At 33.5% G+C, this 27663-nt stretch overlaps 1 protein-coding gene across 1 annotated transcript in view; it reads left to right on the forward strand.

The window, feature by feature from the left end:
• Positions 1–27663, forward strand: part of UNC13C (unc-13 homolog C) — a 167936-nt gene that overhangs the window by 36895 nt on the left and 103378 nt on the right. The window contains exons 5-6 of the mRNA XM_072043348.1: positions 11736–11814; positions 21062–21133. Coding sequence (XP_071899449.1) covers positions 11736–11814; positions 21062–21133 — 151 coding nt within the window. The remainder of the gene's footprint in view (positions 1–11735; positions 11815–21061; positions 21134–27663) is intronic.

Consider the following 27663-nt stretch of genomic DNA (forward strand, 5'->3'; position numbering starts at 1 on the left):
ACTTTTTCCTCTGTACCCACCAGTGTTGATTGTGCCACATTGTCATTCTTGTTGTTCCTTCAAAGGCCGTGTCATCTGTTTCTTTCTTTCTTATCATCAGCATTCTTAATTCATACATAAATTTTTCTCCCAGGAAAAGACTATTATTCATTCTTGAATTTGACATATTTTGTTTGCTATATGCTAATCCTTAGTGATCAATAAAAGGAGTCCAGTAAGGACCTCAATTTTAATCTTTTGTTGTTGTTGTTTGTTTGTTTTGTTTGTTTGTTTGCTTTGTTATAGAGCAGAATAAGAAAAGAGAGTAATTTTTAAAACCATTGCTTGTCAGAAGTAGCTTGGTCTAGCATAAGAATCCTTTATACACATGATGTATTTTACTCACCACTAACGAAACTGCTCCTGAGTAACAGAGCCCTGAGAATCCCTGTCTCAGTATGTACATTTACCTTTCACATAAAATAAAATGTGATTTTATTTGTATCATGCAATTTGTATGGTTTTATTTGTATCATGAGATTTATAGATGTGTCTGGAAGCTGCATTTTGGATCTACCTTAATCTTTATGTTCTTGAGAGTAAGGGGGGAAGAAAAGAATTGAAAAGCTGAAACCTGTAAACAATAACTATGTGAAAATATATTTAAAAAAAAAAAAAAAAAAGCTGTCTATGCATCCCTTTCCACTTCTTATAGAATGGTGCAGGAACATCCAGAGGAGGTATAGGAGAAACACATTATCTCCCGAGTTTATGGGATTAGAATACTGCTTGGAAAGCCTTGGTATTTTTTAGGACTAAAATAACCTCTCCAATATTCTGGGTAAGTTCCTTGCCCACTCAACAATTTTACAAAAGGGATGACTATTTTTTTCTCATGTAATGAGAACCTTTATGAATACAAACAGAGGGATGCCACTGAGGATTTTCATGTAGCCAAAAAGCAATTTATGAATATTCTGTGAAAAATATATATATGTAATATTTTATTTCAATATGTGCTTGGTGCATTAAAAGAGTTAGATGAATTGTACTTTTAAAAATAAATGTACACTAGACATTCTTTACAGATCAAGAAAAATGTGCCTAGATTTGTTCTGAGAGATTCAAGGCTCTTTTTGCCTGTGTACTAGCCACTGTCAAATCAAGTTAAATTTTTCCTCCTCATTTCAAGTTTTTGTTCCTGTTTGTCTCTTTTCAAATATGTTATCTGTTGCTGGTTTTTCTGCTTCCATTTCACCCTTCCTCTTAACTCTCAGGTGAGTTGTGCTCTTGTTTTTACAAACACCCATAAGGAAGTCACAACCTCCCAAATTCCAAATCTTTTCTGCATTTTTCAAATTAACTCTCCTTATTGGAGAGTTAATTTGGTTGTTCTATGAGAGACTTTCTAACACAACATATGGTGTAAAAATTAATTGTCTTCACTTTCATTGAAGAAGTTTAATTTGAACACTACCAGACCCAAACATGTAGGTTATGTAATAAATGACTGAGTCCCAAATAGGATTCCAATCAAAGTTTACAATTTATTAAACAAATAGAGATAAGCAAACAGCGCTGGGTGCGCTGGGAACCTCTGCTCCAACAAGATGCACACAAATTACGTCAGGCAGCTGGTTTTTATGCACCTAGGCTAATACATATTCATTACTACTTCTAGAAAAGGCAGGGTTGTTATAATTAGTTCCCGGAATCCAAACCCTCCCACTGGCACGTGTATATCAGTCTCCAGTGGTCCCTCTGGGGGTCTCTCGTGCTGAAGGCTCGTTGTCTTCCTCCCAGGCTTTTTCCTTGTCCTTCTCCTTTGTCCATCTTGGCCGGATGTCAGAGACTTGCACAGCATCCCATGCAAGCTTTGTCTTTTAGTCGTCCCTCAGCTTTCCCCTTCTCCTTAATCTCTCAGCCAGATATCAGAGACTTGCATAGTGTCCCATGCAACAGTCATAATAGTTAGTGGTTACTCTGAAACCTATTTGTTCTCTTATCCCCTAGCCCCAGGCCTCAATGTTAACCCTTCAAATCCCCTATTGACACGAATTGCTGGACCATTCCTTTGCAAGATACAAGAACTATATACATTAACCACTCTGTTTTTCTTAGACTTGTGGTTATACAAGGGTATGTAAGACAGAAGCTCACATTTCATCATATCATGTGGCCCTAGCATTGTTCCATATTGACAGGAATCAGATGAACACATTTCACAGTTAGAAACTATCGGTTATGTATTCCTGTGTAGTTTTTATCTATGACCTTACATCTGTAGAAATAATTAATTGATCAGAGGTGGAAAAGTAGTAAAGCTGATTGGCCATGGTCCAGTGACATAACGTGCTGAAAGTTCACAGCTACATAAATATCAGGATGAAGAAAGGAAGTAAGATTTTGAGTGCTTTTTGTTTGGTTGTTTGGTTGTTGTTTTTTTTTTGATAAGTTGTAGTCTCATTAGTCTCATCACCTTCATTAGGATGTCACTTACGTTTCATTTCAGTACTGCTCTTAATTGATTGTATCTCTTAATGGTCCAGGATGTTTATATACTTGTTAGAATTGAAAGCTATGATCCTATGACAATGACAGCCACAGAGATACATATGTTCAAAGATCAAATTCTAACAAGTTCTTCATTTTGTTTTTGCAAATGAATTTTTCTTGTTAGAACTTACTACCTTCAACATATACATTCTCATAAGCTTTATGTAAATTATTATTATTATTGTTTCTTTTTCTTCTTGGTCTTTTATCATTATGGTCTTGCTGATACTAATTAAATCATTCACATAAACTGCAAGATAGTAGAAGAAATTCAGAATGATTCCTTCATTTTGTAGTATTGCAGCAGTTCTGCTAAGCAAGTGTTAATTTTGAGAAGTGTTCATATTTTTCTTTTGTAGATACTGAGATCAGAGCTTTCTTCTGGATAATTTTTGCAATGCTGTACATACTTTGTCTTCATTAGTAGTACTACAGATCAGCTCTGGTGTTAAGGTCAAGAATATCGGAAAATATATTTTTAAAAGATACATTTGCTGTTTTCCTGTTTGTTTATTTTAACAACATGTATTCTGGGGGGACTTAGCAAATAACATTAGTTGTGAAGGTTTTGGTTTATTTTTTTCCAAAATATGGAAGAACTAAAGGATAAGATTTAAAAGTTGAAAGGTTGGTACTTTGAGGCTGCATTGCCCAAAGCTTGCATAAAGTCTTTTTAGTCGGCCAGCATCACCTCACTGTTATGTGACTAGAAAGGACAGAAGGAAATGAAGTCAGAACCTCTTTACAAGCATTTTTTTTATTTTTTTTTCCCAAAATCTGAGATGGCCGCAGAGACCTGTTAGCTGAAACAGTCAACAGATATGTGATCAGACAAAGAAAGAGGGAGGCTCAAACCTGTCTTTGTAAAATATTTTCCGCTGCCTTAGCCAGAATCAGAGCAGCTGGGCGGTATATTCCGGCATGTCATTAATTCATATTTTTATTCTAGAAACCTAATTAACAAACATAATTTCAAATTTGTCATGAAATTAATATTCATACTTATTTGAGACTAGTCTGCCAAAATTTGAGAGAATATATTCAGTATATTTTGAGAGAATAATATTTAATATTAATATTTATATTTAATATATTTATATTAATTTTATTACTATTTATATACTTATATAAATATATATTAATATATTTATATTTAATTATATTTAATAATATAATAATTTGAGATAAAATATTTCAGTATATCTAAATGTACCCCTACACCTTCTTGACAGCTTTCTGAATTGGCCAGGAGAGCAGTTTTTCTCTTATTTAGCTCATTTCTTTCATTTCCAAATGTGATATTTTTAGCTCATATAAAGACTCCTTTAATTCAACTTTAATTTTCAGAGGAAGTGCTAGGTATTTCTTTGGTGGCATTTTAATATACCAAGGACCCAGGAGAAGCTGTAAATCTAGTCTTTTAATCTCTTTTATAATGCTGATATTTTCTCCCAGCATTCATACAAAATGAATATTTTATATATTTTGTATTTATATTATACATTGTATATTGTATATTATATATGTTATATATATTATATTTATATTATATTTTATATTTCCAATTATGGTTTTCCACTCCAGCAAAAATTATAGAACTCTACCAAAGTGTGGATTTGTGGGTCTTCAGATACCTTAAAGAATAGCCATCTCATTTTTTTCATTAACTTCCATGCTACTGCTTTTAAGCTATTACAGAAACCTCTGGTTACATTTTGTGGTTATAATACGCATTGATGACACACTTCCCTTCCTCACCCCCACGTTAAATTTCTGAAAAATTCATTGCAATTTCAAGATCAGAACAGCATTATATTTATTAAATAATTATGAATTATATTATATTTTATTATGAATATTTATTATATAATTATAACCCAATATTTTACATAATATATTGTTATAGTTTTATAATAAAGTATAATTTTTGTTATAGATATAGATATATCTATGTAATATAATGATATTACAATATAATTTCTATTTGTTATTATATAATTATTATAATATGATTTATTAAAGATGCCTAGATTTTTTATTTATCACATTTAACTTCATAAGATTAATTATTCTATAAAACAAGTTCTTTTAATCTCAAATATTCTATAATCCTAACCACTTCAAGAAAATAATATATCCTTGAATCTAAATTGTAAATTCAATATTGAGTAATTTAAAAGAGAGAGAGAAAAACCTCTTCATTTTTATCATTATTTGGATCTCAAAATAAATTCAGTCTTACACAGAAATAAGCTTAGTCTTAGACATAAAAGAGTGTTTTCAATTCTTCCCAGATTTTGTCTGCCTAGAGATGGAACAATAATATATATACATATATTTTTGATCAAAGAGTTATTGTTAAATAAGATTTCTTTCATGAAATTGCAATTTTTTATTAGTAATGTACAATGACCTGTAATTTTTTTAAGAATGACTAGTAAATGCGTGCTGTGTCAGAACTCTCAACTAGTATTCCAGTTCTCTAAAACTGAGGAGTGGACAGAGGGAAAAAGGTCAGAAAGTGGATCTTCTCCACTATCTCCAAGTGGATACATGTCTCCAGTTGCCTTTTTTTATCTAATTCCAGCCTATGAGCAATTATCTACAATTAATGTAGAAAACAATGTCCATGAACAGGAAAATTTGTTGTTCATGGCTTCTTTATATTTTAGAAAAAGAGACCATTTATTTATTTATTTATTTATTTATTTATTTATTTATTTATTTATTTTGATAAAGACAAACTCTTTTTTCGGAATAGAATCAGAACTGACTGCAAGGGTATGAAAGAGAAAATTGGAGAAAGAAAGAGAACTGGATATCGGGTTGTTAGTTTGTTTATGTTTGTTTGTTTGTTTTATTTTTTGATTGCTTGACAGTTAAGAGTTACTTATAATACCATGGTTGCTCTGGATTATAAAATAATTTTGGGGTACCATATCGCTAAAGGATAAGGTCATTACCAGGCATTACAACCACTTCTTATATGGGCATTAGTATTCTTCATGATGCAGTGATTAGTTTAATGAACATTATTTAAAATATCATTAGAATTATGTACAGTATATAAGAAGAAAGCACTGATGGGTAATACTGTAAATATGTAATTTAAGTGGCTTCCAGATGTGAGCAACTCTTTATGGTTACTCTTTCGGTTCCTTTTAGGAACTCTCATGTACATACAGGAAATATTAATAATAATACAAGAAAAAAAAAAAAGAATAAGAAAAAACAGGGATTCTGCCTTTTATAGATGCATTTGCAGATGCATAAGTGAGAATGAAGCTCTACTTCCACACGGATGCAGCACCAGATTCACACATTATCTATATCTTCTGTTTACTGACATTGTATTTTCTTCCAAATAGCTGAAATATTTTGGGGTTTTATGCAGGCACTAAATATTACGTTCCTAGCAATAACTTTACTTGTTATAGCTTTTAATAGGCTTTCTTTTAAACATTACCCTTTTGTTTGTCTTCAGCATAGCTTTTACTGGCTAGCTAGCATTTACTCAAAGGTGGGTGTTTGATTCCCTCGAGGCAATCCATCAAGATAGACAGATACAAAAATTACCAAAGAAACTGATTTAAACCATTTAAATTTCTTATTACATTCTCTGTTTTGTTCAACCTAGGAGTCTGTGAAGTAGAGCATTGTGTTGTCAGTCTATCTTAAAAATCAAAGTGAAAGGTGTCCTGAGTAACATCACATTTTTACATTTTTTTGTGATGACGATAGATGATATTTATCCTCTCAAATTTCTCTTTTTTTCCCCTGTTCAGTTATGTAGTAAAAATTTATGTTACAAACAGTAATTCAAATGATGAGATTTTCCCCCCCCTTAATTGTATGGTTTTGTTTTATAATAGAAATATATGTTTTTGTTTAAGAATATAGCAGAGCTAGCTAAGATTTTATATCCAAACATTAAAGGCCAAAGTATTTCATGAAAATGAATAGCAATATATTTTGTTATTTTGGTCTGTAAACAGTGCTAGCCATTTTGCTTTCATTGGTCTACATTACGTAAGTAATCAAACTGCTGATCTGTAATTTTACCTTAATACAACAGCCATTATTTTTAATCTGACTTTGGAAAATACTATAGAAGTACTAGATGTCTAAAGTAATTTGTTAGTATTCATTTGTTGGCTTGCAGTTTTTTGTGTCTCTATCAAGGCATTATATATCTTTGCACTAACAGAAAACAGCTTGCTTGTTTCTTCTCTGGAATTTGAATTTGAATATTAAGGACTATTTTGGGAAAAAGTGACAAAAAAATAAAATAATCTTCCCTGCTCTCTATAATTAATGAAATATATTTCAAAATATAACTCCACAGGTTGTGAAGATTAACAATATAGTTTTCAAAGCCAGAGATTCTTAAAAATAAAAAAATTAAAAAATAAATAAATAAATAAAAGGAACTATATTTATCTTGTGACTCTAGAAATTACTATTTCATAACTGTAATTATGAAAATTTATCCATGTTGCTAAAAATATTGCTTAGCAAGAAAACTTAAGAAAGCTGAATCCTAAAGTTTACATTTTTACCGTCACTGAATTTCCACTCCACCAACAGATACAGCTTTTGCAATGGGAATTTCTGTGTCTCAGCTGAATGTTGTCTATGCTGCTTAGTACAGCACAGCTTCATATCACTTTTTTATGGCTTATGAATATTAATGGAAATGAGCAAGAATTACTGTCTCTGAGAGCAAATTAGTAAATATGAAGTGAATCAAAATGCTAGTCAAGATGTGTGGTGTAGTTCCATTCTCTCCATATTCTCATATCTTCTTTTGGACAATTAAGTCTATCAGGCTGTAGGGGATATCATGCCAAGAATCATAGTTTCCAAATACAGAGTTTTGAATAGCTTAGTAAAGGATCTGGTTTGTATGTGTGTGTGTGTTTGTTTATTTTGTGTAAAAATATGGTCTGAAAGGAAAATGTATTTGAGGTACCAAAAAAGGTATGTGTATATACATACACACACATCATGCTCTTTCCCATGCAGGCTGCCTACCAGTTACACAGCAGAAATGATTGCATGTTTTACTACTGGAAGTTGCATCTGAATTACTAAACTAGATTGCCAGTCTAGAAGAAAAATCAGGTTTTATTGGAAGATATTGTTTTCATAAGGGTTTGCTTTAGATGTTTTGATTATAGCTTTCAAATCCTATGTTTACCTGTAATAAGGAAGAAAGAATAATTTCACTTCTCTGGACAGTGCGGACCTGATGAACACTGGCAGCCTCAGACTAAATAGGGTATTGCTGCTGTGATTAAGTGGAAAGCATCTATTCTAATGTGTTGGTTTTTTTTTTTCATGTGACTTATTTTAAAATTTTATTGACAACTCAAGTATCCAGTTATCTCTGGAGAGAATTTTTCTTCATAACTTAAGTATAGACCAGCATGATCTGAATTATCTTAAAATGTTTTGTGACACCAAATGTAAGTGTAAGACAGTTCCAATTCTCTCTAGAAAACCCTACCAGGACTGGATTCTCCCTTGCTGGAGAATACTGGCAATGAATTCATGCTCTTTATTCTCCCATTTCTTGGGTGACATTTTGAACCTAGGAATTCCCCAGGTCTCAGTTTAGTTAAAAATAAATATAAATAATAATAATAATTCTGTAGTAGGCAAGTCTTAACTTGGTAGAACTCTAGAAAACTCTAAAACTCTACCTTTCTGTTGTCTTGTGCCTTGTGGCACTTATCTTTAATTTGTTTTGATCAGTATGGATCATATATAAACATCATGTATTAGTACCTTAATAGCAGCTCATATCCCTAGGAAAAACATCAGTTAGCCTCTATAACAGGAAACTCTCATCTGTAATCAGAGCATTACCCACAGAACATAAGTGTAATGTAAAGGGTTTGATCTTGATTGGCATGCTTAGGGTCAGGTAGTTTAATCCATTACCAAGTCTCTGCTAGTTGGTCGGTTTGTTTGTAACAATATACAACTTAAGGATGGAAGCATCAGTTCATCTTTATTTTGGAACCATGTTATAAGTGTAAACTATATATATTATTTTCTTTGCAAGATAAAATTTAAAAATTCATTGTCAAGCAAGATTTTGCTAAAGAACAGAAATGCTTTAGAAGACCAAAAGTTCTTCTGCTAAGAAATATAATTCTGTCTCTTACCAGCTATGTGAAACTAGTTGCTTTGTGATTTGATTGTGAAATTAGTTTGTTTGTTTTAAACTAATGTTATGATATGATATAATTTATGGAGACACTTTAATACATGTAGAATTTATTTGAAAGATGTATTTTCATCATCTGAGTTTGGCACCACGTGAAATAGATTACTAAGTTATTGATACTCATAGAGGAAAGATCTTTGAATTCTAACTGGTTGATGGTGTTGGGAGAGCTATATATGGAGCTTATAGTGTTTAATCTCAATCCTATTTGAATTTGTGGAGAAAGATTCTCGACTCCATAGATTTTTGAGTTAAGCCCGTAGATTTGTGGGGATCAGATCTTGCATGTCTCAATGTTAATATTAGGAAATTTTTATTGAGGACCATCTTATGTATTTTGGACTAAAAGGATTAAGTGAATGTATACATGATCATGAATGTTATCTGCCAGTCTTTTAAAAAGGTTCGGTCTTTAAAAATTCACATGTGAAACAATGCTCAGAGAGTCTTTGTTTATTACAGGATATGAGAAAAGGAATTTGTTTCCTCTGTGGAATTTACCTGTGTGTCAACAGAGCCAAACGTGTAACATCTAACTTTTGAGCTTTAGTGTTTGGCAGCTATGACAAGTGCTTCATCAGACTAATACAATCTCAGGGACTGGAGAGTGCAGCAGTATTTTCTGACTCATTACTTTCTGGTATTAGTTTTGACAGTTAACAATTCCCTTGATGCTAATTGATCTCTCACATCCACAGCACAGATTATATCCATGTCATGATACTTACTGGTTTTGCCCCAAATATTTGTTTACACTTTGTGTTTTATAAGTTTATTTTTTATTCCAGCTTTGTTGTCTTAAAAATATATATATAATTAATAATAATAATCCCTTTAATATTAAGGATATCTTCTTAACTCCTTTTGCATTTTTTATTTCTATTTCTATTTTGTTCACTATGTAGATTTGGTGGATATGGTAGATTTGCTCTGTTCATTTCATCACTGTTTTACAGTGTAACTGTGCTTGTGCATAACATTTCTTCGAGACAGGAATTTGAAAAGAAGGCACCCGCATTCCTCTGCAGATCAGAATATGGATCTGTCCATAATAACATGTCATAGAACATATACATGTTCTAGAAACCTCCAAACACAGAAGAGTTAATAGCAGGATGACCAGTATGTAAACTGAGTGGAGTCTTTCTGGGCACCACAGTCCCAATTCTCTCTTATATTAGATTATAGATATTCATTGATCCTGCCAGCTTTCCCAGAAGTTCTGTCGTAAGGCTGTACTGTCAAAGTGGTAGTACATGGAATGGGTGGTGCAGAGGAAACACAAAATAAAGATGAAGTTTGATTAGAACTTAACATTTTTGGAAATATTGAATGGAAGGTGAGCAAATATCCCCAAAAGTTTATATTAAATGATGTCATCTTACTTTTCTTCTCAGTGTCTTTCCTCTAATCTTTCAGTTCAGTTCAGTTAATATTTACAGAAGCTGAACTTTTCAAGGCTCCTATTAAGCAAACTACAAGGGAGCAAATCTGCTAAATTTTATCTGTTGAAAGTAAAGCACATCAATAAATATTGCTAGTCTATTGCTGTGCCAATTTCTTCCAGAATCCTGTGGAATAGTACTGGGACCAAATAAAAACCCATTTTATTCTATGTGAGAGTGAAAATTTATGGTATATTTTGACTTAAAAACAAACAAGCAAATACACCATACAAAGAACAACAATGCAGCGTCTGACCAAAGGTCCATCTAGCCCAGAATCCTGCTCTTCCTGACAGTGGTCAAAAGCAGATAAGCTGGAAATTCTAAGAAAAAAGCAAGCATAGCATAAACTGATATTTCCTTAGAATACTCTTCTAGTCTCCCAAAAGTTTGTATTCAGAGATTACTCAAGCCACAGTTAGTGTTCTTCTTTCTAACGTCTATTAATGTATTTTTCTCCACTAAAGTCATTTGGATTTCCAATTTAGGAGTTCTGTCAGCTTTTGTTGATGCAGTTTGAAGGTAATAGTAGTAGAGTAGCAAATATTTCTGTCCCTGAACAGTTTACAATCTATCATACTAGTATACTAATCCAACATTGATTTCAGTTTTTATCACTATGTCAGGCTCTAAATTCTGGCAGCCAATATTTCTGATTCATAATTCCTACTCTATTTAGCTGCAGCTGTGGGACTGTAACATCTATTATATCCAACAGGAATCATTGGCCACAGTCTTGAGTTGAATAAATAAAGAATTTGTCAACTCTACTATTGGGAGGGTTTTAATCCTCAAGACAGGAGAAGAGATTTAGGATGAAGTACTGACCTTTCTGAAGGAAGTGAAAATTCTATCGCTAATTTCAGTTACATTTCCTTTCCATCCATAACTGTATATAAATAGAATGAGAACTTGAAGATGTGAAGATATTTGCTGCAAAACTTCTTGGTTTATGTGTTGAGAAAGAGAGAAATAAAAGAACAACTGAAAAGGTATTTGAGACAGTACCAAACCAAAGGATTTTGGCAGGGAAAATGTTGGATCTTGAAAAATGATATAGCAGGATCAGATTATGTGTCTAGTTAGAATTATAACTCTTATGCCAAACATAAAACAACAACATATACAGCAACATTTTACAGGATATCTCAACTACAAATTTACAAGTCTTCTGGATGGAAAGCTACCATTACACCTTTCAAATCCATGATAAAAAAAAAAAAAAAAAAAAAAAAAAAAAAAAAGTGTTAGGAGGTATTAGGCAATGTTTCAGCTACTTTGCTACTTTTCTCTGCTTTGAGAGAATGCAAGAATGCCAGGGTAAAACATACAGGGAAACCAAGAACACTCATTAATTTTTTCATAATAATCAGAAAGCTTACATTCTTTAGCTGATGATTGTGATGACTGCTAATTTTTATGTTAACTGTAAACACAGATATTGTAAGCAGTTCTAAAGAGTGCAAGCTTCTAAGCCACAGATTTTTATTTTATTTTCTTTACCATTTCATCTCCTACAGAGCTGGCTGTGGGCTATACGGAATTGATAGCATGCCAGACCTGCGCAGAAAGAAATCTTTTCCAATTGTTCGAGATGTGGTAAGTTGCTTCTGACAGCATGAAAGTGTTGAAAGTGTTCATTAGTCAGTTGTTTGGATCTTTCTTTTAACTAGTATTGTAGTTACAGAATCACAGAATCATCTAGGTTGGAAGGGACCTCCAAGATCACCTAGTCCAACCTCTGACCTAACACTAGCAAGTCCTCCACTATACCGTAACACTAAGCTTTAAATCTAAATGTCTTTTAAAGACCTCCAGAGATGGCGACTCCACCACCCTGAGCCTAACAACCCTTTCCGTAAAGTTCTTCCTAATATCCAACCTAAACATCCCCTGGTGCAACTTAAGCCCATTCCCCCTCGTCCTGTCACCAGGTACGTGGGAGAACAGACCAACCCCCACCTCACTACAGCCTCCTTTAAGGTATCTGTAGAGAGCGATAAGGTCGCCCCTGAGCCTCCTCTTCTCCAGGCTGAACACGTCCAGCTCCCTCAGACTCTCCTCATAAGACTTGTTCTCCAGGCCCCTCGCCAGCTTCATTGCCCTTCTCTGTACTCGCTGAAGCACCTCGATGTCCTTCTTGTAGCGAGGGGCCCAAAACTGAACACAGTACTCGAGGTGCGGCCTCACCAGAGCCAAGTAATTGTACATGTGAATGATAATTTGTCTACAATTAATTATTTTATGGGAGGAAAAAGTATCTCAATAGAATGGTTTGTGACCAGTAAAAGCCAATGATACCGTTCTTATAATACACCGGGTAAATCTGAATATCTCAATGACTATTTAGATATTATTTGTGAAATCAGATAATGTGCATGTTGAACTAGCTTATGAAAACAGGGGTTCTTGAGTGCCTGGGATACTGACTGAATTGATTTATCATGATACCGGAAGAGGAAAAAGTGTTTTTAGAAAAATAACATTGACTTCAATATGCATGTTTCCAAGATTTTAACATACTTTCACTACAAAGTGTGATATTTTAGCAGTCATGGGTAATAACAATTTGGGCAAATAAATTTCAGAATTTGAAAGGAATGGAAGTTCCTTTGAGATTTATTCTGACTTCCACTATAAGTGAGATTAAGTAGAATCTCAAAAGTAAAACTAAATATTAAAATTTAAGTGCAGAAGTCATAATTCAATAAAATACATGTTTAGTCTCTGGTGGTAGCAAGCCCCAATAGCAGTTTCTCTCTGAAGAGTGAGTCAAGGGGAGTCCGCCCAAGTAAATTAATATAGTTGTCTTCAAAAGATCAGCCTTAACCAAGTTATCACTTAGTGTCTTCTTGGCCACTCTGCTCGGTTACTATATCATGATATATATGACACTATAAATGCATCACAACTAGAAAACAACGGCAGTTTTAGGTTAGAATTCCTTCTAAAATAAATTGAAAGTTGCAATTTATAATGTAGTAGAGCCTGCAGTCATTAAAACAAACTTTTTGACAGCAGCCAATCTATGGTACATTGTATTACACAGGTATAATTTACAGCCATATTGTTATTCATTTACACATAATATATAGAATTTTGCTTTATTCTTAATCATTGGAGTTATTTACAGATAGATGTTTCTTAGTATAAGCTAAAACCATCAGAATCCTAACAATCCCTTTCTTTAAAAAACATGATACATTATCAGAATGAAACAAAAAAGAACATTCACTTTCTGAAAGGATAGAATAAAACTTGCATTTTATTATTCAAATATGTCAAAGGTAATGATTACCACATTTGTATCCAGTCATTTAGGGATAACTCCTCATGAAATAATTCTAGCTTTAACAAGTAGGAATTAAAGTTTTAAAATTGAAATTTATTCTGGAATTTAATCATTATAAATATATAGCTTGACTCTTAACAATAACTTTTTAACTGTATGCTTTTTTAAATAGTAACTTATATTACGTCTCAGTTCTGCAGCCGTAAATCTAAAACAATTTTACCAAGATATGAGGAATTTATTTCAGACTTATGGTGTAGGTCCCCATCATCTTTGAAACATTATTTGTATATGAAGGCTTGTGCATTCTAAGCAATCTCCTTTGAGCTCTGAGCTTTTATTAGATTGATTCAAAAATACCTCATTTAAATCAGAAATTTAATTCTCAAGTCCTTCTAGGATCCGATAGACTGAAAATGATGTTTTTTATGTTTACTTATATGGCTGTTTCACAAACAGAAATACTACTAGTTGAAATGATTGCTAGTTTCTTTTGACAGTGTTTGATATCTTTTTAATAAATCTGACAAATTATTAACATTCTCTCTTTCATATTGCGGCTGGATTTTTCAGGCCATGGTAAGTGTTTTTCTATTGCTTAATGTTCTAAAATGTTTATTATAAGCCTCAGGTATTTAATGAATGTCCCAATTTATGCTGGCCTTTCATTGCAAAACAGAAAAACTATTTTATGACCAAGAATTTAATCGTAAATTAAGTTATGGATTCTGTAAACGTCTTGTCCTTCATATCATATATGCCAAAATCATTAGGGAAAAAAAATGTAAAAAACTTATGTATTCCAAATATTCTTCTTTCTAATGATGAAAAAAAGATTGTTTAGGACTCAATCGTGATGCTTCCCATATGGAATTGAACAACCTTAGAAGATACCTAGATAATGAGGGGTTGGAATTGTTCCCTTCTTTGAATAAGCATTTCAATCAGCTTGAATTATTTGATCTCTGTTGCAAGAGATAGATTTCCCAAAGCAATTGAAGCCTCCTATGTACTATGGTATCATCTTACCTGATAACTAATCAATGACACATGGAAATATTTTCTCTTTCCATTGATTTTAGTGTCTGTAAAGGGTCCCTCCTTTTATTCCCAATCACTTTGTACTTCCATTTCTCTGCATTAGTTTGCATGTTTTCAGCATGTTACCTCAGTTTTATCAAAATAATATACAATTTCTTAAGATGGTATCTTTGACTCCCTTTTGTTTCCATAACTTCATATTTTGGAAAATCCAATTTTCATTTAAAATGAACACTAAGAAATATTAAGACCTAACATTTTACTTAAAGTATCTATTCCAAATGACATATTGTTGAGTAGGCAGTGACTCCCACTAAGTCTTAGGACTACCCAGTGTCCTGATATTACTGGCTAATATTTTACAAAACTGTAACTGCTTGCCTAGTTATTTGTGTACTCCTTAAATATTAACAAGATTATGTTGTGACATTTCCTTAATATTGTCATGTTATGTATCCTGTGATGTTCTTTTGTGCCCCAGAGTAGTGCAAAAATATTTTTTTTTTATGATAACATTAGCAGCCTTATCAGTTTTCCCTCTCCTAATATACTAAATTCTACTTTCCTTGTGTATTATTGGATTGAGTCATTAGAAGAGGATAAGGCAGTCAAAATCCATCTACAGCAACAGTTCTCTTTATTGAATTCACAAGTTTCACTACGGGTCACTGTTAGAGTTCTAGTAAAATATACATTATAAGATGGAAAGATGATGAAAGTAGTCATTCAGGCAGGTTAGAATAACAGTACAGAGAGCTAAAATTTACCTGCATTTAATAGTGAACTGGGAGAAAAATAAATAAATAAAATAAATGAATAAATGGTGCCCTTGCTAATGTAATCACTGACTTCTATTTAATAAATAAATAAATAAATAAATCTCAGTTCAACCAGACAGAGGAATAATAACTGTAGTGGAAGTTATATGAACCAACTCATGATTACCATATAGGGGTGTGGTCTCTCCAGTCATAGACAAAGGTAGCTAACTCTATTCTTCCATCTCATTATGCTTTAATCTTTGCTTCTCATGTCATTTCAAATGTTTTGAAAACTAGAAAATTCCTGGTTTCTTTTGATTTAAAGGTCACTTTATAGAGTTTAATCACTGTAATCAGGCAAATATCTTTTTCTGATTATTCATGAATGCATTTTTACTTGGCTCTATCATTTGATCATAACAGCACAAGAATTTATGAATCTTGGTTGCTGTTGAACACACCAGAAGAAAATGCCCATGTCAGCTAAAATTATAATCCACTGATACTTTTATTTATGTAAATGTCTCCACAGCAGAAGCTAAAGCAGAAGCAGAGACTAAAACTCAATTAAAGTAGTTTATACTCTTTTAAGATTGAAGGCACTCGTGTAAATTGTAACTGCAGAATTCTTGGAGTTTGTATATTTCCAGAATGCTTATTTGATACAAATTAAATATTTTAACTATTTGCAATAAACCTGGTGTTTGCAGAACATTTTCTTAACTAATTAATTTTAATAGTCAACATGAATTAAATATTTTAATATCCATAATATCAATTTAATATATGAATAATAAAAATAACAGTTGTAAATCTATGAGTTTCTTGGTGTTGTTTTTTTTTTTTTTCCTTTTAATTCTACTGGATGGCAATCATAAGAATATAATTATATTCTGTTATTTTCATGCTTATGATGTGTTCCAGGAATTAAAAATTAGTTGTAGGCATATTAGGAAGGTTTTGATGAACTTGTTTATCTTTATTGCTTTTCATGCCATTTCTGACTAATGTTAATATTCAGAATGATATGACAGGATGGACAAGGCATGCTCTTGTGTCTGTGCTATGGAAACAAATATGAAGGAAATGTTATTACAGTGCTGACCGGTAATCATTTTGTAGTTCAGCTGAGTTGCCATTTCCTTTATAAATATTTTTCTGGGCCTAATAGCACAGTTGTGTTGAACATTTTAGGATTAGACATCATTTTTTTTAATAGGGAAATTATGGAAAATGGGGTAAGTAATTCCCTGGGTGGCAAACAATACCTTGTTTCCCTTCAAGTGATTTTTTTTCCTCCCCCTCCAGCCCTACACAGCACCAGAGTAGAAATGCATTTCTAAATACTGAAGACTAGATCCTTAAAGTGACAAATTACCTATATTTGTTCTAACAGAAATAGTTTTGAAATAGTGCAGCTTTTAAATGTAGAAAATTAATTTTTTATCAGGATCTCCTCCAGTGAAAAACTTTTTAATTACCTTTTAAAAATAATAGTATTTATAAAGCAGTAACAAATATTATTAAAAATATATATAAAAAAATGTGAAGGAAAAGATGATTCACAAAACTGAAACTGTCATAAAACAGGGGAATGAGTATTGCATGCCACAGTCAGCATTCATGAACAATTGTAGAATGCTAGCTTACCTGATTCTTACTGCCTTCCACTTTAGCTGCTCAAAACACAGCTTTCTTTTATTTCATTGTAACAGGTGGCTTGTTTTTCACCCACAAAATTTTTCACTTAATTGTAGCTTGAATTTAATCCTTTTGTGATTATGCTTACAATTTCATTGATTTTGCTAGAATGATTTCTAATTATATTAATTTATTTATTTAAGCTGTCAAGGCAAATTTGGAGGTAATAGATGGGATAGTGTAGTTACAAGTTATTAGGGTGTATAAAAGGACTTGAGAACAAAGGACAGTAAGCTATTTTAAATCCTATGTCAGGGATTTGGAAGAACATTTAAAAATTAGATAGGTTATGTTCTGCTTTATCACTCCATATTTATTTTTTTATAACCTTTTGGCAATACGTTCCTGATGCAGTAATATCTACAGAGAGGCCTTTTACACTCTTCAGTTCAAATTCCCATACAATAATAGACATGAGATAGTATCTAAATGTCAATTTGTTAGGGTAAGCAACTATAAACTGCTGGACAATTTTTGTCTCCTGTTAAAGGAAAGCAATGTTTCTCACCCTGTTCTGATGCTCCGGCAATCTGGACCTCCTCCCTGCAGGCTTCAAATGGCTAGCTGCAATTACCTTTCATCCTTGCTAATACTTAGGAGAAATAAAATAATAAAATAAAAAAGAGAGTAGGGGAAAATGTTTTCTTGCTACATTCATAACCAGTCACCTTGTTTTTCATAAATGAGTCTAGCAGTATCTTTCCACTCCTCCTTGAAATGTACTCTCTCCTTCTTGCTTCATCTTTAAGAAAAGACATTGATCTGTTTATTCAATGCTTCAAGCTGTTGAATTATTACCAGCTACAGTATTTCAGAACAGAAACATTTTATTTATGTGTTTTCTCTTGAAGATGCAGTTTATTCTGACAGTAATACATAAATGGAGACAGTCCAGTAAATTTAATCTATAATGGCTGTTAACTTCATTGGTTTCTCACAAATCCCTCTAGATATCACTTTCTTCTATTGTGTCCCAAAATGATAAAACAGTTTATGAAGAACAGCCTAATTATCTGTTTCCTATTAGTCTTTGCTATTGCAGATAGGACACTGTACTGTGATTTTAGACACATTTCTGATTAAAGAGCAAAATGGCAAATTATGTGATTCCAGGCATAAACCTTGGAGACGTGTGTCTCAAGGACACATGGCAAAGTCAAAATTGTTTCCCTACTTTGCTTTTTCTCACCAGAAATAGTATCTGTTCATTGACTTATACCAGTAGCATGTAACTGTAGTTCTCCTGCAGACTCCTGTGCATTGACTGATAGATTGCTGGAGGACAGAACATGGTATCATTCACTACCCTACAATCAAGGTTAATGTTCTTATCCTCCTTGTACTCCTGTCCTGATAAATAGTCCACACATGCTCTATGGCTTGGAATGTCTTGGGCTGTGTTTTTTAGAATTAAAAGGATCAAACCACTTTCTAAGTATAACAGACATGAAGATTAGAGGTCAAAACTATAAAAGTAATATACTGCATGTAAATAGCTACTTTCCAAGACTTTGAGATATATGCTTCAAGAGGGATCAGAAGATAAGTGTATTTAATATGAATATTTTTAACCTATAGTTCTACTGATTATGAAAATTTACTTTTCTTCTTGATGTTCTTATTTTGCTTACCATTTATCACTTTGATATGTGGTTCCAGTAGCATACAGTTTTGTCACAGAAAGCTTGAAAAAGCAAAAAGCAAAAGCTGGGTTCTCTTCCGTTTTACTTTACCACTCACTGGCATAAAACAATGGGATTTTCCATATTTACAGAAATCAAAGCAATTCATGGTTACAGAGAAGCAAACAAAAATCTTTAATCCTTAATAATGGGAATCAGAAAATAATCAGGTAAACTGATAGCAATTTAATGTCATAGGCTTGGGAAACTGTTGAGAGTTTAAAAGAAGAAAGGGGGTTCTTTGCATCCCACATTAACTGTAATGGACAATGACAAATCAAATCAAATCATTCTGTTCCAAGGATGAGTTTTTACCCTGTAATTAGTTTCACAAGATTAATAATTTTATGTTTGTCTGCAAGTTTATTAGTTATTACAGGAAACATTGAAAATTAAATTGGTGTGCTCTCAGGAGAAAGTAAAAAATTAAAAGTAAAATGAACAACCTTAATATCTGTAAATACAAAAATCTATTTAAATTATGTCATTGTTTATGATTATTAAGTGGGAAGAAATTGGAATTCTCATTCCATCAAAAGACTAATGACTCAGCTCCTCTGCTGATATGAGCCCAAATTGATTCTGACCCAATATGTATTTACCAAAGTTGTGATTGTAATATGTAAAATGTCATTGAAACTTTTGCTGTAATAGCTGTATAATGGTGGACTACAGAGACCCAGTTTCACAGCAAGGTGAAAATCTATATCCTCACAACAAAGGCAACAACAGATTTAATGGTCAGTGGGTGGTGGTGGCACAACTGATCAACCTTACGCTGCTAGACTGTGAGGGCAGCAATGTATGACAAAGAAGCTGGTTTAGGGAATAACAGATACAGTACAAGTATAAAGACATACTTGGAATGACTTGGAGAAGGGGGAAGGATTTGTGAGCCCAATTTTGCAGGTAAAATATAGGAATATTTGCTTATTATTTTTACGGTTAATATTTGGTAAATTGGAATAAATTTTAACTTATTTCTGTCAGACAACAGGGATTACTGATAGCAAAAGTGATATTCAGAGATATTATTTGGGAAGCACATAGAACTTGTTTCCCTAGAGTCTTTTAACTTTTAATCATTATACCCTCTAATTAATTCTCAGGGACCCATTTAAATTAGACATATATGGCAGATAGGAAGAGATAATTTCCTTGTTTCTTGTACATTAAAAACTACTTTATTTTGAGTCCTTTTGTATGTACTGTGCTACAGCAAATCACAGAATCACAGAATTTCTAGGTTGGAAGAGACCTCAAGATCATCGAGTCCAACCTCTGACCTAACACTAACAGTCCCCACTAAACCATATCCCTAAGCTCTACATCTAAACATCTTTTAAAGACCTCCAGGGACGGTGACTCCACCACTTCCCTGGGCAGCCCATTCCAATGTCTAACAACCCTTAGATTGGATGTCTAACAACATCCAACCTAAACCTCCCCTGGTGTAACTTTAGCCCATTCCCCCTCGTCCTGTCACCAGGCACATGGGAGAACAGACCAACCCCCACCTCTCTACAGCCTCCTTTAAGGTACCTGTAGAGAGCAATAAGGTCGCCCCTGAGCCTCCTTTTCTCCAGGCTGAACAAGCCCAGCTCCCTCAGCCGCTCCTCGTAGGACTTGTTCTCCAGGCCCCTCACCAGCTTCGTCACCCTTCTCTGGACTCTCTCAAGCACCTCGATGTCCTTCTTGTAGCGAGGGGCCCAAAACTGAACACAGTACTCGAGGTGCGGCCTCACCAGAGCCAAGTACAGGGGGACAATCTTTTCCCTAGCCCTGCTGGCCACACTGCTTCTTATATGAATGAATATTAAGTGTCTTTGAGGAAAAAACTTTTAGGCTTCCTAAAGACTTTTTCATTTAAGGCAAGTAGCATTTTATACATATTTGCACTTCAAAAAATGCTCAGTGAATTAAAAAAAATATCAGGACCAACAACTTGAATTGTAAGACTGCTGCAAAATGATCTCCCATGTTGCTGCAGGCACAGAGAGCTTCCAAATTAGGGCAGGATGCCTATCTTTTTACCATGTGAATTTGGTTGGCGAAGCGGAAAACCAGTGACAGCCTGTGATTTAAAAAACTGAGTCACAAACCCTGAATAACAGATTTTATATTAGAAATGGCAGCTCAGCTAGACACTGCTGATAGAAACAGTAATGATGATGGAAAGTTTGCCTCCATTATGTGTTGAAAACTTAAAAGTTGTGTGCTGAAAACATTAAATGAAAGTTTTTATAACTCCTGCTGTTACACTTTAATCCAATTAGATTAGCATAATATAGTACATCTTACCTTACATCAGATTCAACAATTTGAATTAGCAGTGTAATTTTTAACAGTTTTTCATTTGCTTTAAACAGACACTTGCAGCTCGAAAATCTGGTATTTCCATGGCCATGCTCATCCGGACCTCCATAAACAATGAAGAAATGGTAAGTGTTTTCAATGGGAGGTTTAATTCATTTAAATAATTGAGAAATCTTTGTTTAAGGTGTTTTAGAAATTTTCTTCATTAGACAAACCAAACGGAATAAAGCCAAGTGCATAAGCATTTCTTTCATTGTGCGTAAACTTCCAGGGACTTTAATGGTACAAAGCTGCACTAAGGGAGGTTCAGACTTGATATCAGAAAAAAATTCTTTACCATGAGGGTGGTCAAACACTGGAAAAGGCTTCCTAGCAAGGTGATTGATACCCCATGCCTGTCAGTCAGTGTTCAAGAGGTATTTGGATAATGCCCTCAAATAACATGCTCTCCTAGTTAGCCCTGGAGTGTGGTTGATAGTTGAACTAGATGATCTTTGAAGGTCCCTTGCATTTGAACTATTCCATTCTATTAAGTAGAATTTTCTGCCTGATCCACAGTGACAAGACTGGTTTGTCATTATCTTCTGCAAATGCAGCCAGGTGCTATCCTATTTGAATTTTTCCTTCTCCAACTGCTGTTCAGAACTTCACGTGAATCATAAATTTTGATCCTTAAAACTAATGCTAACTGCAAAAGTTTGCATGGAAATTCACAATTTCAAATGACCAGGCTATAAAATGGCAGATAAATGTTGCGTCTCTAGAAAAAAATTAATTTATGAGGAAAAAAATGGCTTTAGCTGACTGTCTATTAATATCATTAATACCACTAGAAAAATAAATCTTCTTGTGGTTATGGAGACTTCTCTGAAAAGATAGCTTAGTGCCAAAGGCAAGTAAAAATGACAAATGGAATATCAAGAATTTATAAAAATATATACGAAAACACTGGCATTCATTATGCTACTGCATTAACTCATTATATACTCAGCCTTGAGGCAGACTAGCTCAGAAAATTTGAACAATGTCAAGAATATATAAATAAATAATGAAAGGCATAAAATCACTCCAATGCAAGAAAGACATAAACAAATAAGGTCTGTTCTACATGGTGAATGATGTGGTGAAAATGTATATGGAAAAATTATTCACTATTTCTCCTAACACAGAAGCTAGCAGTAACCCAATGAAGCAGCAGGTGTAAAACAAAGAAAAAGAAAGCAGTCTTTGCACAACCTGTTACATTTTCATCACCACAGGATTAAGGAGGATCATAAAAGTGTTAAGAAGTCTGAGAACACAATAATTCTATTGTTATTTAAACTCCAGCTGTTTTCTCCAGACTTGTTTTTGAATGTCATTTTGTCCTTATCCTGCAATCCACCCCACACTGGAATCTGAAAGCTGATTTACTCCAAAGTTGTCTTCTGTTGACTTGCGTCTGTGACAGCAAGAAGAGACTATGCAAGAAAACCTTGTTTTCCAAAATATTTATGTGGGGAGACCTTTAGTTTTAAACTGTCTTTCATCATGTTTTACCGATCTGTTTTCAACAGCCATTTCTCTATTACACCATCAATTAGAATGAGAGGACTCTGCAAGGAGGCTTGTGGAGATGTTTTTAGTTGTTTGTTGTTGTTGTTTTGTTTTTTGTTTTTCTTTTTTCAGTTCTCATAGATGACTGAGACACGTTTTGATTTTGTAGATATAACTTCTACTAATTATATATGTGATCTTCGATGAAGAGAATTTTAATTCATACAAGAATTGACAAGGATAATCTTATGAAAAAATCCTGTTCTTATAGCTCATAAAATCTGAATGTTGTGGTTTTCCGTTATTGATTTCACTTACATTTTGCAAAAGAAAATTACTTTAAACAAAAATGAATCAGGTGCTATTTAGTTCAGTAAGATTTAAATTGTGATGCAAGCAGATTTATAAGGCTGAACTCAGCATGCTGAAAAAGAAGCATTAATTTGAATGTATAAAATATTTTGTGTCCCTCAAATTTTCCCTTTGTTTTTCCTCATATTTCTTGTGCAAACATTCAAGAATATGTGCAAAAATTCTAGAATATATCCAACATTGGGGAGAAAAAAAAAAAAAAAAGAATGTTGACTTTTTCTTGTATGGTAGTTAAGGTCCATAGAAGAAAGGAAAAGCAGAATGTTGACAGTCATTCTGGGAAATAAAACCCACAGCACAGGTGTACACACATCTATCACTCCTCTCTGATTTGTTGTGAACTTTTTTGTGCTTATATGGTGATCATAAAGGAACAATTTGGTAATGCTCATGGATGGATTGATGAGATAGGAAACAGCTGTTGTTTGAAATGATCTTTCAGCATTTATTTTGTTCTGCAATCTTAAAATAGCAAGAAAGGTTGACAAAGAACAACTATGGAATCTTAAGAGACATTGTTAGACTGAGGGAAAATTCTAGAGAACAGACTTATGTCATGCAATTGGTACTAAATAACATTTTTCAGCTATGTTATAGCTCATACAAAAATATCTGGTTTTAGTGAGTAGACCCTAAACTATTGTGCATTACTGAAAAATGTCTACTAAGCAAACAAAATTCCACTCATAAATATTACTGTCTTTTGTGACAACAAATTCAGGTTCAACAATTATATGTCTGCCTTCATTTAAGGACTACCAGTTTGGGACTTTGGATAACTAAGGGTGCAAATAATTTATGGAGTTGGTACTAATTGCTAGAAAATGCAGGATAAGAAAGAATAATATGGACTGCACCACTGAGTTAAGAAGTACTATTCAGGAAAAGAGGAAGAAATATCAGTGGGACACTTGATGTAAACATTTATCCACTGATTGTTTTTGATGAAAAGCTAATGAACTATGATCCAGGAGAAACTAAAAGGTAAAAATGTGCCAAAATTATTTTTATGCCATTGTACTCTAATCTCAATTTAATCCAGACCACATGAAGAAATGAGTACTAGAAATAGATTATTCTTAGAAATCTTTAAACAAAAGCATTCAGTGGAAAGTCAGACAACAAAAATAATTTAGAAATATAAAAGTTAATTTGATGAGGAAAATATAATTTTTACTTCAAACAACAGATGAATAAGAGAAACCTGTCTCATGCCAGCCCTTGTTAAATGTACTAAAGTAAGAAAAGCAAGTGAGTGCTCTTTCTAGGATAGATACAACGACAACAGTTCAGGTGGTAAAACTGACTTGCAACATTTAAAACAATGAAAAGCAATACTTTTCTACTTAGTCTGCAAGTGGCCAGTAGAACGTAATACCCTGAGGCATCACCAAAAGAAAAAGTAGGGCAAGATATGAAAACCAAAAGAAGAGATACTTTCAGGGATAAAACAACTCTTCAGATACTGTCCACAAAACCAGATGAAATAATAGTCACTGATGAAAGTTAAGAAAGAGAATACCCTTTGGGCAAGTTATTCCTCTAGTTAAGGGTTTTCTGCTTCTTGCTTTTTACTTTTTACTTTCCCTCAACTTTTTCTGGAGGGAATATTAGTGAATCTGGTAGTAGCAGGTTATTTGACTGGTTAAATTAGTTATAGAAATGCCTTCAGTATGGAAAATACTTGAACTAATGCTTTTTATTAAAAATTTCAATGGCACTTACTCAAAAAAATAAATTATGAGGATAAAATACTGTGAGCTTTGCCACTCAACACTTCTATCCTTCTGGCATATCATGTTCATCGCCCCGTTTTTCTGTACATGTATGTTCTCAACTCTGATCCAAGGATGTTTTAAGCACTGTCGAAGTATTAACTTCAGTGAAGCTTAAGCATATGCTTTCTCTTCAGCAGCCATTTAATTTCTTTGCTGAGCAAAGATGTAGAGCTGCAACTTTGTGAAAATAATATATAGCTGACATTGAAAAAGTATCTGAAGTAATATATGAGAGATATAAACTTCAGTTGGAAGGATAGGCAGATAAATAAATAACCCTCCTATATGTTAACAATATTAAATATTGCCATGCATATAATAGATACTTTTAAGTGAAGCAGAGTACTAGCAAAGAAAGCTTATTAACAGTAAAATAAATACAATTCTCCTTTAAAAATGTGTTTTGTTTTATTAACAAGACAGCAGCCTAGAAAGGGAAAGATCGTATTCAGCAGCAAAACTGATATTTAGATTGTGTCTTTCTGAAAACTTCATTTATTCTAGGATGTATATTACAAGGCCTATTGAGCTGTGCCATTTCATTACTTACTGCTCTTTCAGAAGCAGATAGAAGTTACTGGCAGAATACTCAAATGATTTATAGCTTATGAAAAATCTGTGAGGCTGAATTAGGGTGAAAAGGTGAGATTTATACTGATGCTACCAGAGTTCAGGAGTGTAAGAGTCATTTGCAAAGAAATATTCAAAGACCTGGTGGTTTCTGCTTTCTAAGAAACACAGTTCCTCAACAAGCAGCATAAATTCACTTTCAGTTATTTTGGAAGTTTTCTTTTTGATCTCCATAGCTAGTAAGCTGTCTTATGAGGAGCAGGGGGCCAAAATATGTACAAAGACAAACTTTTCTGTGTTATGTGGTTGTGACTAGCCCACTCCTTCTTAAACTTCCAAATTAAACCAAAATAGACCTCCCTTTCTTTAAGGAGAGTTACTAGGTAGCTGAGTTTTTAGAAAAGACCAAGAAAAGACCACTTGAGAGCAACTCATATTTTTTAGTCATTCCTGCTGTAGTAGTTTCTTTTCCTATCTTTACAGTGTACACAGAGGTGCTAGGATCAAATGTCCATGAAATGTCTGATTTCACAGAGAAGCTGTTATTAGAATGTAACTAGCAACCTTAAATCACAGCTATTAAAGCCTAAGCTACTTAACACCATTTGTTTTCCTTACTTCTAGTGCTTGAAACTACGAACCAGTTGATTTGTAACTACAATGTAATATTTTTATGTGGTTGCAAATGTTAATTATTTGATGGTTCTGAGTATGCCATGTTATCAGCAAAATTGTTGCTGACGGAAGGAAGACCCAGACGCTCAATATGAGTGAACAGTGAACTTAAACTTTAATGGATAGCTCAGTCGTCTTTTATCTAGTTCGAACATAATCAACTCATACATATTGCAGAAACTAAGCTCAGGATTGGTTAACACTTCCCAGGCTTTTCAGTCTGGTCCTCCTTCTTTTGGCTACTTGTCCTGTCTTAGGGACTTTCCTCGATCGCCCAAGGGCATCGTGTCCTTGAGCCTGATTGGCTCTCAGCCAGCTGCATATGTGCCCAGGCTCATGTGAGTTGAGTACGGTGCTTCACTAGCCCATTGTCTCCCAACTGCTCAACATCCACGTGTCCTGCCTCACTTAACCATTCCTCCACACAAAATAAATCTTTTATTTTTATTAGACAAATTATTATTAGTAGAGTCCATATATTTGAGGGGAGATGCAGGCACATAAACACAAGAACATGTCAACATACTATTAGAGAGGATAATATCTCATATTTGACATGTGCTTACCACAGGTGAAGAAATATTAAAATTATTAAGTCCTAATAATTAGTCCTATTAATTAAGTCCTAACAAGCACTATAACTGAGTATAATCAGTTGAAAACTGAAGCTACATCCCTTGTGGAAGAAACGCATAGATCAAACAATAATGGTTTTATTTTCTTGGTTCCAGTTTAAATTCCTTTTCTGTTTCTCTGACTCCACTCTTAAGCTATTTCTTGTTGCTTAAGGAAGATTAATCCTTTGAGTATATTCATACTCTTAACTGGCATTCTAACCCAGCCATGTTTGTTTTTTTTTTTTTATATGTAACCAGAACTGTAGCAGTAAATATAAAGTTCATATGAACAAACCACACAAATTCCAAAATGCTTTTCCCCAGTTTGCTACAGCTACACAACCAGCATTACTTTGTGTTATATACACACAAGATCAAGTGATGGCAGAACAGATTTTCAGAAATATCCTACTTCTGACTGTGCTACCTTTTTTCATGTGATTTCTTCCTATCGGAAGCAATCTATCAATTTACAAGGGAACAGGTCTAGAACTTCGAATACATTCATGGCAGCTACCTGTGCATTTAATGAAAAAATGAAGCAAGGTCATAGTTTGGCATACAGTCCAATTGCTGCTTACAGACTGCAGAGTGTTTCTTATTTTCAGTAAATCAACTGGACTTGAAGGACTTGAGAGATCTGGGTGCCTAAAAACAAAGTTTGAGTAAACAAAACAAATCAGTGAGGCTATATAACCCTATGTTTTATATAACACTCCAGTGACTGCTTTGTCAGTTTTCAGCTCATTAAGCACTAAGAAGCTGAGATTCAGGTTGTTTGTAATACTAATCAGTGAACAGCTGGTAATTGTGCTCTTTCTAGAACTGGTCATGGCTGCTATAAGTCAAAAAAATTCAAAGAAATGGGTGTCTGTTTCTAAGAGAATGGATCATTCTTGCTTATTAGGTAAAAATCATCTTGGTTCCTAAAAAGGAAACCATGAACATGCTACGATGGGAATACAGAACTATAAAATTTAACCTGGTTTAATTCAATGACGAGATTATTCAGACATTAGTAGTAAGGAATAGCAGTGTATATAATCAAGGTATATTCTGTGCAGTGTGCCTAAGTCCCCACAGGACATGTTTAAATATTGAGAAATA

This window comes from Anas platyrhynchos, chromosome 11 (assembly GCF_047663525.1).
Source record: "Anas platyrhynchos isolate ZD024472 breed Pekin duck chromosome 11, IASCAAS_PekinDuck_T2T, whole genome shotgun sequence".
NCBI lineage: Eukaryota > Metazoa > Chordata > Aves > Anseriformes > Anatidae > Anas > Anas platyrhynchos.